The 13237-nt window shown below is 41.7% G+C and overlaps 1 protein-coding gene across 3 annotated transcripts in view; it reads right to left on the bottom strand.

Moving 5' to 3' along the window:
* LOC113640227 (collagen alpha-1(XXVI) chain) overlaps positions 1-13237 on the bottom strand; it is a 40259-nt gene that overhangs the window by 17884 nt on the left and 9138 nt on the right. For all 3 annotated transcript variants that reach the window (XM_047806735.1, XM_027142620.2, XM_047806734.1), the window contains exons 4-5: positions 4768-4829; positions 3414-3540 (exon numbers count right to left, since the gene is read on the bottom strand). In XM_047806735.1, coding sequence (XP_047662691.1) covers positions 3414-3540; positions 4768-4829 — 189 coding nt within the window. The remainder of the gene's footprint in view (positions 1-3413; positions 3541-4767; positions 4830-13237) is intronic.

The following is a 13237-nucleotide window of genomic DNA, read 5'->3' as shown; positions in this document are numbered from 1 at the left end:
ATATATATATATATATATATATATATATATATATATATATATATATTTAAAGGCCATATAAGAATAAATATTTGATACCTACATGTACGCAATGGTAATCGCACTGAAAACAAAAGCGAGTCCCTAAATTGATTTTTTTAATATCTTTCAGCCTCTTTTTCTATTTTTCCCCATTTACATTTTAAAGCCCGATAGTTATAGTAATAAAACGCACCATTTCCTCATGCATATTAAGCTCCTTGGCAAAATAAAACGAAACAAAACATTCATTATCTGAGTATCTGTTAAGTCAGACGGATGTCTAAAACAACTGCGGAGCCTATTCCGTCAGGCTTTCAACATAAATTTATAAGCTGGATATGCTAGACCCTGTTAATTTGGAATAACCGAATGTTCTCACAGCCTGAAATCTACCCTCACTAATTCTTTCTCCCTGCCTGGGTGTCCTGTGTGTTATACTATAGAACTCTTTTTGTGCTGCCTCGCTGAGGGAGTTTACCTCGAATCTATTAAGCTGATTCGATGCAGTGAAACCAGGACTTGGTTGGGATTGCCAGATTAAACAGTGCACGAGCCCACACAGATGTAAATAGGCAAAATGATGAAGAAGGACCTCATGGGATAATGACATTTTATTTGAAGTTGAGATTTTAATGGAAATCTAATCTTGGCTTGTAAAGAGAGTAAAGCCCCACTGAAAACAATAGCACACTCATTAGTCTGCTGTATGCGGTTTTACTGATGGACCCAGAGGCAGGGTGCTGAACACTGGATCTGTGAGACTGGAGAACGTTGGAAAAGATCAATTAGGTTTCATGGCAGCAGCTATTTTACTGCTTATCGTACAGATGGATGTGTTTATTTCAACAATATTTGCGCTAACTTCCTAAGCTGTTGGAAAAAAAAAAACAATAATAAAAGCCATATGGACTAGTTTGTAATTTAATAGCAGTTTAGTAGTTTTTCTAATTCATATTCTTATTACTGTACATTGATAAAAAAAATTGTATCAGCAACCGATGTAACTGACAGGGAATCGCATTGCCGTTCAAGACCAGCCACAGGTACACTTTACACTCGTTTTACTCACAAATAAATGTACCGATACCACTTTTTCTCTTCTGATCCGATTCCGATCCCCGCGTTTGCCGGTATCAGCCGATAACGATACCGATCCGATATCTGTGTTCTTTTCTACCTTTAAAACTTTTAAGAATGTATACAACTCGCTTAGTTATTACAATTTATTTGTTTCTGGCAAAGAAATACAAAAATGCCCTTATTATTGTATGTAAAATGAAAACACAAGAAACCTTAGAAAATTATTAATGCCGTAGCAAACAGTACTTTTAACAGTTAGTGGTATAACAATCTAAACCATGTACACTGCAATTATTAAATTAAATAATTTTCTGAAGAAAAAGCAATATTTTAAAGCGAATCTTATCTCTTGAAACACAATGCAAAATGTATTAAACAGTAAACCTTGCACCCAAATGAGCGACATGTTTAACGCGCGAGGTAAATGGAAAGTGCGCCTACTAAACCTGTCCTGTCCCACCCACATATAACGGTTCTGACGACCATGACCACGGGTATCGGATTCGGATCGGTCACGCACCACCGATACCCAATCCACTCAAAATGCTTGGATCCGTGCCGATACCGATCCGAAATATCGGATCGGTACATCCCTACTCACAAACAGCAAGTCCAATCATACCAGAGAAAATCCCTTGCCAACCAAATTCAGTCGCTATCACAAATAAAGCTAGCTAGTTATATTAGCTGTGAGGTTAGCTAAGAAACACAAGAATATTTAGGGGTTCTGTCTAAATCTAAGGATTTCTTTTGATGTCTTATGATTTTTTTATACCAAATTTCTGTGAGCAATTCAAACAAATAAGTGATGTGATGGAATTCATGCCAATCAATCGACAATCTCTTTATCTGTTTTTAGGTACAAATTTACACAAACTTAGAAGTCAAGAATCTAACTTTTTTCACATGAACTTTTTCATGCAGGGTTGCCAGGTCTCAGTAAAATCTCCAGCTCATCAACATCTCACAAACAGCACAACACTTCCTGAAACTAACCCAAAGTCAGACTAACCCAGAGATTTGTATTTTTTCCTCTTTCCCTTACTCTTTGCGTGGGAAACAAGTTCATCTTGCAGTGCACGCGTTTCTGAATTTCCAGTACCTGCAACACGCATTTTTTCCCCCTCATTGTCTGGTACGAAAATTATCCCCCTATAATCCTCCACTCTGAAATCCTCCGTTTAATGTACCGATCTTTGCAATATATCTTACTACCAGATATTTTTCTGTATATCGTAGATTCACTGTCACCACACCTAATTTCTCTTAGCCTCGTGTCGGCTATGTTTGCTTAAATGTTTCAGATTTAATTTCCGATTATTTGCTTTAAAGATCTATTAAAGGATCTTTAAAGATTCTTTTTTTTTCATTTGAAGTGAAGTGAAGTGAAGTGACATACGGCTAATTCGGTGCCTTGCTCAAGGGCACCTCAGTCGTGGCCGGCCCGAGACTCGAACCCACAACCTTCGGGTTACAAGTCAGACATTTCTAACCATTAGGCCACGACTGCCCCTGATTTGCAACTTTGTTCCAAAATGTGCTCAGTTTGGCATAAATAACAAGACCCTGGCAACCCTCTTTTACATTTACAGCATTTAGCGGACACCCTTATCCAGAGCAACTTACATTTTTATCTCATTTTTATACAACTGAGCAATTGAGGGTTAAGGGCCTTGCTCAGGGGCCCAGCAGTGGGAACCTGGTGGATGTAAAAATCGAACTCACAACCTTCCGATTGGTAGCCCAACACCTTAACCACTAGGCTACCACATCCCACATCCCTTTTGACAACGATTTCTTGAGTCAATGCAGCTACAAATAATTTATGAATGAATTTGTTTTTATCCAGCTGGATAAATGACACCCGACTGTCCCCTTGGCAGTCAACGCGACCTTTCCGAAGCTTCTACTGCTCGTATGACGCTATTAGACAATTCTACGGCCTGAATCAAAACTTTCCTGGGGGTTGAGTCATGGAACCATTGCGCATCGATACTCGTATTCTGACCTGCTTAACTTTTAACATTCGCCAGAGAAGACTTTTTAACACTTTTAAAAAGCAGGTGAGATTTTTCAGACACAAGACGTTTTTGGCAGCTTGAGCCCTCATGAAATATGTATATACTTTGTTCATGTCTCTAAGCACCAGCATTTATAGACTCAACATGTCATTACTCCTCCACTCCTATGGACATTACTTTCTACATGTATGTGGCCGCAAATCTCAGGGAGGCTCTCTTCTCGGGGTGAAACGCTGGTCCCTGTTAAAATGAGGGATTGTTAAGAAAAGTGATGGCAGGTGATTGGCTCACCTGGCTGCCAAAAAGGTGGGGGTCCCCTAGGGGTGGGCTCTGGGGTTTCTACCTCGTTGTCTGTTGATCTCTCCGGCAGAGTATTGATTGATGGAAGCCGAGGTCCAGCCTCCTGTAACAACTTGATCTAAAACACATCCAAAAGCACAAAAAAGGTCAAGAAACCATTGCACTCACATAAAAACTTTACTGTTGATATCCTACTGTCCACAGTACATTACATATACATTTATTCATTTGGCAGAGAGTTTTTATTTAAAAAAAAAACAAATATGGGACAAAATCCAATCCAAGCATAGATCTGCTTAGTGGAGGCTTAAGGGCCTTTCCTATTAGGTCCATTTTCATTTTTCCTTTCTGTATAATATTTCAGAGAAGGTTTTTAAAACCACAAATGGATCTTACGAGAAATCTTCATAAGAAACTTGATTAGGGTTTGAGACTAAACACTGATGTTGACCGATTAAAACGCACTTCTGACCTGCCTTAAATAGGGTTCATTGAAAAAGGATCAGAGCTTTTGTCTTTGGATTTGTTTTATTCAAATGGAAGGAAGGAATGCAATTTGCTATTTTTGGGAAACCATCTCTTCAGATTTTTGGTGATTTCCACCATAAAAATAAAAAAATCACAGGACTCCTGGCTATGAATCCCAAACTGAATTTTGAAAATGACTCCTGCTCCCGACAATGTCGTTTTTCATTCATTCATTTTCTACCGCTTATCCGAACTTCTCGGGTCACGGGGAGCCTGTGCCTATCTCAGGCGTCATTGGGCATCGAGGCAGGATACACCCTAGACGGAGTGCCAACCCATCACAGGGCACACACACACTCGCATTCACTCACACACGACGGACAATTTTCCAGAGATGCCAATCAACCTACCATGCATGTCTTTGGACCGGGGGAGGAAACCGGAGTACCCGGAGGAAACCCCCGAGGCACGGGGAGAATATGCAAACTCCACACACACAATGCGGAGGCGGGAATCGAACCCCCAACCCCGGAGGTGTGAGTCGAACGTGCTAACCACCAAGCCACCATGCCCCCCACCCCCCCCACCCCCACCCTGACAATGTCGTGAGTAAAAAAAATTATGAATGTAACCTACTTGGTGAAAATACCAAAGACAAGGAAAAAGAGAATTAGGAGTAAGAACTTGGGAGTAAGTTATAAGCTGCGGTTTAATTCTTGACCTCAAGCCTCCAAATGAAATCTGGGCCACCGTTTACTTGCTTTATGCACCAAAATCTCTGCCAAAATGGGTGACTTTGAAACATTTAATCGATTGATTGAGGAAAAGCAGGAGATACTTTACGCATGTCTTAAGCATAAGAGTTCGTTGCTCTTACCTTACTCTCAATGTTGTTCAGGCGATTGTTCAGATCGTTGTAACCCGTACAGTTCATACATTCTGCAATCAGAGATAAAAAGAGTCATTTTAAAAAATACTTTTTTTTTTACACAAAATGCTCCATTTAGTCAAAACAAACAAACAAACAAACAAACAAACAAACAAATAAATAAATAATTAAAACAAGATCTGTTTACTCTACTGTGCTTTTATGGAACGAGTGCCTTATTTCTCTGGAATATCCATATCACAAAGAACTCAATATCTGTTAGCTATCATATACTATCTAGTAAAACATACAGACTTAATGCAGGGACATTAATTGGAAGGGATTTCTGGGAACATTGTTCAGAAATTAGCGGTAGTGAGTTGGCAGCTGAAGTATAGCAGAGTGCCAGCAGATGAATGCCTCCAACGAGTCCCCTGAGTGAATGCATTACTGTAACAACAAATTACGACTCGTTACTGTATTATTCCAGCACTAAATCATCCCATTCGTCAGGAGCTCATGGTCTGACACACCTACAAGTACGGACAGGCTTTCTCTTCTCTTTTACTTCCTCTGCTGTCACTGCCTTTATTTACTGCTCTATCGCTGTCTTAACTTCCGAGCGCTTGTTTTCTGTCTGTCTGCCTTGTGACAGATTCCTTGCTGTGTGCCCAGATGCTAGGAAGACAATGTGCCAACCTAGCCACCACTATGGACTATAGATCTTTTGGTCAGATGTCAGGGTGCTAGTCAGAGCTTACCAAATTGTTTCCATAAACAACCCCTTCCCAACCGTTTTTCTAGATAAACACTTCTTTTATGGACAAGTCTGCAATGGGAACAAGTATTTCAAACAGTCTTCTTTATAACAATAATCAAATAAAGAGGCAATGCTGAAAGACAAATTGTGGCATCCTGCCCAGTATAGCTATTTCCATAGGACTCTTCTTCGTTATGGACTGGTTTGGTACATGGGGACTACACAATGATCGGTCTGGATGTGGTGTAGAAAGCCCAAAGCAGTCATAAGAACCAAGTCTTAAGGAGGAGTCAGGATTTCCGTTTGGGAAGGTTTAATTACATGGGTAGGGAAAACAAGCTCCTTAGGCTGGGTATAATAAAAAATCTGGTTGCTAGCTCAATGTTTACTAACCTGAAGACAGCATTGCGTCTATGAGGCTTACAGCCTTTACATGCATCTGGAAAAATATTTAATTTTAAGACCACATGGCTGTTAAATTATTTTCAGCCCTCACTGGAAACAAACAGTGGATTATGAACACATACAGATGTAACACACAGTATGTTATGAACAAAGCCTGTTTAAAATGCGATCAATGATAGCTCCTAATCTCAGCATTAAAGTAATACTCCAGCATTTTGCAACTTTTATCTCCTACATCTGCAGTACAGTAAGTGCAATTACCACAGATAAGAAATTCAATATGTCCGGTATTGAGAAAAGGACATGAAACCTGTTCCGGACTCAGAAATAATAGAAGTCTTAAGGATGTTGTTTAGTACCATGATTAAACATTTATGCAAATGCTTTCAGGAATACTTTAATCAGGAAGGGCATCCGGTGTAAAACCTGTGCCAAAATGTAATATGCGGATCGGATGACCTGCTGTGGTGACCCCGAACAAGGAGTGGCTGAAAGATTAACGACACTCACTCACTCATTATCTACCGCTTATCCGAACTTCTCGGGTCACGGGGAGCCTGTGCCTATCTCAGGCGTCATCGGGCATCGAGGCAGGATACACCCTGGACGGAGTGCCAACCCATCGCAGGTCACAAACACACTCTCATTCACTCACACACACTACAGACAATTTTCCAGAGATGCCAATCAACCTACCATGCATGTCTTTGGACCGGGGGAGGAAACCGGAGTACCCGGAGGAAACCCCCGAGGCACGGGGAGAACATGCAAACTCCACACACACAAGGCGGAGGCGGGAATCGAACCCCCAACCCTGGAGGTGTGAGGCGAACGAGATTAGCAACAATAATGACAAATTTCAGGAATGTTTTTTGTAAAGTAAGTTTTAAATCTGTATGATTTGTTATTCAACGATGGAGCAACATTTCAGAGGGATGAATTTGTAGTATTCAGATGAAATGCTATAAAGATTTGCTCAAGGTTTTCACCTCATGGTAACTGGATTCTGGCAAAACATTCACTAGGATCTAAGATCTTTATCCGTGTTCTATATTTTCACATTGTGTGTACTGCAACAAGACAAAGGGTTCTATAAGATACGAGCAATCGAAAGTGACACTGCCAAAGGTGACTGGACAGAGGTGATGCAGGGAAAGGTGACGTGACTGGTGGTGACACGATCAGAGCTGATGGGATCAGAAGAAATGTCACTAGAAGTGATAGGTTCATCTGTAAAACAATTAGAGGTGACACATCTGGATCCAGAGGTAACGTAACTGGAGGTAATTTAACCAGAGGTGACATGACTAGTGGTGACACAACCAGACGCTGCATGTTTTTACAGATGACTCGACCAGAGATGACACAAGTGGAGGTAACAAGGCTGGATGTGACTCGACTTGAGGTGACATGACCGGAGATGCTAAAAGCAGCGTCATGACATAAGCGGAGGTGTCAAAACTGGTTGGTCAGCAATGTTTGGGGGTGGCATGACCGGTGGTGACACAACTAGAGGTTACATGATCATAGGTCACACAACTCCAGGTTACATGACCGGAGGTGACACAACTCGAGGTTACATGACCGGAGGTGACACAACTAGAGGTGACATGACTGGAGGTGACACAACTAGAGGTGACATGACTGGAGGTGACACAACTAGAGGTTACATGACCGGAGGTGACACAACTAGAAGTGACATGATCGGAGGTGACACAACTAGAAGTGACATGACCAGAGGTGACACAACTAGAGGTGACATGACCAGAGGTGACACAACTAGAGGTTACATGACCGGAGGTGACACAACTAGAAGTGACATGACCGGAGGTGACACAACTAGAGGTGACATGACCGGAGGTGACACAACTAGAGGTGACATGACCGGAGGTGACACAACTAGGGGTGACATGACCGGAGGTGACACAACTAGAGGTGACATGACCAGAGGTGACACAACTAGAGGTGACATGACCGGAGGTGACACAACTAGAGGTGACATGACCAGAGGTGACAAGACCAGGGGAGTGCGGAGGTGGCGGAGATGACACAACTGGAGATGGTGCAAACAGGGGTGACCTGACCTGAGGTCACACAGCTGGAGGTGACATGACCAGACGTGACCCAGAGGTGACACATGCACCACCACCACCACCAATTGTATCATCTTCGGTTGGCACAACCGGAGGTGACATGCAACCTTAAATGACAAGCATGGAAGCGATGTGATTGGAGTTGATGTGATGCAACCAGCGCTAACGATACCATTGATGGTGTAAGTGGGTGGGGTGATTGATAGAATATAGTGAGTGAAGTTTACATTTATGCAAACGAAAAGAAACGAAACGTCGAGACTCTCCATATGGATATGTGATGATGTACAAAATCTGCTTTTGCTCTGAAAGCAAAGCACACAAACACACATCGGTCTCCCTCTCACACATACTTGTGGACAGACATCTACAAACACTTTCTCTTTCTGGATGCAAAAAACATTCCTGCTCACCATCATTTTGGGGAAATATTTTCAGCACATGACTATTATATCGGAGAATTGCACCTCAGAGGACTTGACCAAGAACAAGAAGAAATATGCATGATTATATGACTCTTGATTTTATGATCAAAATCTATTCCAGAAAAAAAAAAAAAAAACACTAGTCCACGTAGTCCAGACAGAGTCACTATACAATGACAAAACAAAATATTTCTATGTACTGTCCAGTTTCAATGAGTTCAAATATATCCCTTCACAAGACAGCCCCTGGCACCAACATACACTGCAGCTGTCCTGTGGAATGCCAACCTTTTCGTGAACAGCTGTTGGACGACATAAGTTACATGTCTGAAGGGGTCAGGGGTTACGCAGGTCTAGCCTGGAAATTCAGTTCCAATCAGTCTAGATATAGGATGACACAGAGGAAGGCTCATTGATTCTGAGCTGCAACTCATGGTAATAAAACATATGAGAAGACTCGATGCGTTACGGCTAAACGTGAGATGGCTTCTTAAGGGGACGGACTCGTTTTATTCATAAATATTACTGATCTCCCAGAGCATAACAATTTTACACATTTATCCTGACATGCCAGAGTTATTTATACGTCTAAGTCAAAAGTTCAACATATGTTTTGCAAATGAAAATAGAGAAGAAAAGGATGGAAGGTGGGAGGACATGAGCAAGAAAGAGATGAAAAGGGAAGTGCACAAGCGATCGAATGGCTTGGGCATGGCGCCCATTGGACATTTAAAAGAAGAGAAGAGCTGAATTTCAACCAAGATATACATGGGGTATGAGGGGGTGTGTGTGGCCAGCCATGACCGACGGAATGCCTCCTGCTGCCAGACCTCTCCCAGACATCTGTGCTGTGTGTCTGGGGCAGTGTGTGGCCGGACATGACTGCTCGATCGGCAGACATGCCAGCATAATTTTGTCCCGTCCAAGAAAACCAAGCAGCTGTTTCCCCAGAGCTGAGCAGGTGATTCTCATCACCATGCCAGGCTGGTGTATTCGCCGCTAAATAAGACGAACCTGTTGAACACACACTACGGTCTGGCAAGTAAAAAAGTATCCTGCTAAGATGAATATTTATTAGAAAGATCAGTATGTTTCCAAAAGCTTCTAAGGAACTCCCAAAATTATATTTCTGAAAACGTCTGCTCAAATAATAGTTTGCAGCAAAATCTTATTACAATTTTACTCAGAGTTGTAGTAACAGTTATTAATTTGATGGAAAACATTAGCGAATGCCCAGATGACTGAACGTTCTTTGAGCCAAAAGGTTCCTAGAAATGTTCCTAGAAAACTTAAAAATATTGGCGAAATTGTACATAGTCAGTCTAGGATAAAGAAAGATTTAATGGCTTAGCATTAACTACCATTCTACAAACCAAAACTCTCTGTCTTCAAAGCTTCTTAAAGTTGGATTTGCCTGGTAGAAGCCCTTCTTTTCTGATATTTTAAACACATCCTCCGTCGTGCTGGAAGTGGCTCTGGGGAAGGAGTTATCGAGTCAGAGAGGTAGCGTTAGCGTGCTAACGAAAACATGTGGAGAAAAAAAACTGTTCTGTCTAGTCAACGAATTTTTTTGTATTTATTACAATCCAATATGTGTATTTTGTCATCCAAATTGAGGTCTCAAGTGGGTCTTTCAGATAACAAGCTAATTTTACCTGGCGAGTATACGGTCATTAAGTTTGGGCCAATTACTAAAGCTGGACTTTGATGATGTATGACTTCAGACCTATAGTGTATGTCTGAAAACTCCTGCCAAATTATGGAGCTGCCAGACCAACGTTTTTTTTTTCTTCACCTGGTTCAAAAAGGTGCTTTTTTTATTTTAACAATAGCCAGCAGCGTCTGTGTTATGTAAGTAAGTAAGGTGACTTCTCAAATAAACTAGAGCGCACAGAAGCCTCTTTGCTGAGAACCGATGCTAAATCACTGACTCACAGTCAATGGCCACCTCCACTTCCTTTCTAGATCTGCCATCGTGTCTAACGTCTCACCAGATCTGTGTGCTAAGGAAGCAGGCTCTCCATCAGCCAAAGAGTTGTGCGAAATCTGCTGAAATAATCAACAGCTGCAACGTGATATGGTGTGACATGTCTTTAACACCACATACAGTACTGTATGTCTCACTGAAGTATGTGTCGTGTGTGATGCGACTAGAGTTAAAGCTGAACCGAGTTAACATGGGAAACTTACACAGAAACTTTTTAATACATTTATTTTCCTCACTTTATCACAAAGTACAATAGGCCTAACCGTTGGACAGAGAGACAGAGGGTCCACTTTTTGTTGGGTAGGTGGTGTTTTCTATTTGTACTGCATTATAAACAGGATCGTCAAGCTCCGTTTAAATAGTAAAAGCTTCATATAGTGTTTTGCGTTTCCAAGTGGGAAATTCTCCATTGTAGATTTCTAGATTGAACCAAGAACAAATGTAATGAAAGAAGGGATGTTAAGAGTGCTAAGAATCGAATGCACCTAGCATCTCATAATTCAATTTAGAAGTCATGTTAAAGTCAGAAAGAAGTGACCACTAGCACTGCCAAGTAATTATTCCTGAAAACCCCTGGAATACCTTCTAGGCAAGATGCATCTCTGCAGGGTCCCTCGATCTTAATCGACTTCCAGTGTCAAGCATATTCAGCAGGCTAGTCATGACAAACACTTAATATAACTCGAGCTGTTGGAATGTCTGCATTTTAAGCCGCCTGGCACCGACTTATTCAGCTGGAATGCAAGACTTTGTCACGTAGCATGCATGTAAAAGCCAAGATAACCTCTGAGCTTGCGTTTGATGAGTTGACTAATATTGCTGACACAGACATTACGTCATAAATCAGACATGGCCACACAACCAGAGCTTTGACAAGGCAGTGGTGAGTTACTGTAGAACGTTGTTCGGGTTCAGAACTTTCCGAATGATTTTGATGTACATAATCATTGAATCAGACTCAAAACTTTGGTTTTGGTAGTTCTTAACTGTTTTAAATACAGACTAATGGCTGTTAAATCAATCATTAAATTCCAAACTGATTTCTTTGCAGTGTGTGGAAGCTTGGTGAGAAATTCTGGCCAACACCTTGAATAATGCAGATTTCTTCGAGAAGATTCTTGACTGTCTTTCATTCATTCATTCATTCATTCATTCATTCATTCATTCATTCATTCATTCACTCATTCATTCATTTTCTACCACTTATCCGAACTTCTCGGGTCACGGGGAGCCTGTGCCTATCTCAGGATACACCCTGGACGGAGTACCAACTCATCGCAGGGCACACACACACTCTCATTCACTCACGCAATCACACACTCTGACAATTTTCCAGAGATGCCAATCAACCTACCATGCATGTCTTTGGACCGGGGGAGGAAACCGGAGTACTCGGAGGAAACCACGAGGCACGAGGAGAACATGCAAACTCCACACACACGGTGGAGGTGGGAATCGAACACCCAACCCTGGAGGTGTGAGGCGAACGTGCTAACCACTAAGCCACCGTGCCCCCCCTTTGACATTGACTTTATGTAAAAAAAACAAAACTTAATCACAGTTTTAGGACGCCCACCAACATTGCTTGCAAAAATATTTTTTGCACTGACTTGGATGGAACAGCTAAGTCTCTACAACAAATTGGACAATGATATCATGATTGGAGTCCCTACACCCACTGAGGTTTCTCAGGAAATTATCATAGTGTCAGTATTTACAAATTTAGTCAGTTCTACGGCTGAGCAATAACTGGCTGCTACAGTCTATGGTTAGAAGGTATGCTTCCTGCTGGACTTTCATGACATAAGTTACTGGGTGGTGCATGCAAAGCTAGCAATCAAGCATTTTACACCATCCTACTGTTTTTGCCTCACTTACATTTTGGAGTCACGGATAAACCAGACAATTACGTATATCCCACCACACATCAACTTGATTTTTGAACATCGGTAGATGTAACACAGAGTCTGGCCAGCTTTCACTTCATCTAAGTGCATAATCGCACAGACAATCATGATGGGAGTTTGAGTATACCTTGTACTGTAACCCTGGAGCAGTCGGGGTTTTGCCTCAAGGTCTAAATCAAGTGAATCTTTTACTTGCAGAATTGAGATCCTGGTCAAAAACATTTAAAGATATTTAAAGGAACAAATTAATGTAGCTCCGGCATCTTACAAGGATGCCACTGGTTGGCTCCTGCTTGTCCAAATGGAATAAGAGCTCCAGGGAAAACCCGGGACTGCTGGAGAGAATAACGGTCAATCTTGGCTTGGGAATGTCTGGGGATCTCTGATTAAGAGCTGGAATTTGTGGCAAGGGACAGAGAAGTCCGAGCTGACCATCTAGGGCAAGAATGAATGAATGTATAGGAAGGTTAGCATGGCAGAGCAAGACTCGAGTTGTCTCCAGAGACTATACTCATTTTACAGATTAAAAATAAGCAAAATTGGAGGAAGCCTGGGCCCGACTCACCATTCCTAACCTGAAGTCCCTCACTATACCCAAACAGCAGAGGTTTCTACATCCTGAATATGTTGAAATCCAGACACCAGAATGTTCCCTCGTCCATTACCTTCAGGCTCTGGGACTATAGTCTAAGATATCCATCAGCAGCTCGGTGTAAAAGGTGATGGGGGGGGGGGGGGGGCAATGGCAGGAAAATTGCTACCAGATTTTGACTGATGTGTTCCATGCCATCAGTACCACACAAACCGCTGATCTGTTTTGACATTTTCCATTAAAAAGAACCATTTCTGAACGAGTCCATGATTCAAAATGTAGCTTAAACAACCAGTCATGTGACATTAGG

The sequence above is a fragment of the Tachysurus fulvidraco genome, chromosome 22, assembly GCF_022655615.1.
Source record: "Tachysurus fulvidraco isolate hzauxx_2018 chromosome 22, HZAU_PFXX_2.0, whole genome shotgun sequence".
Classification (NCBI taxonomy): domain Eukaryota; kingdom Metazoa; phylum Chordata; class Actinopteri; order Siluriformes; family Bagridae; genus Tachysurus; species Tachysurus fulvidraco.
Note: the sequence above shows the minus strand (reverse complement) of the source record. Positions and strands in the feature narration are given on the sequence as shown.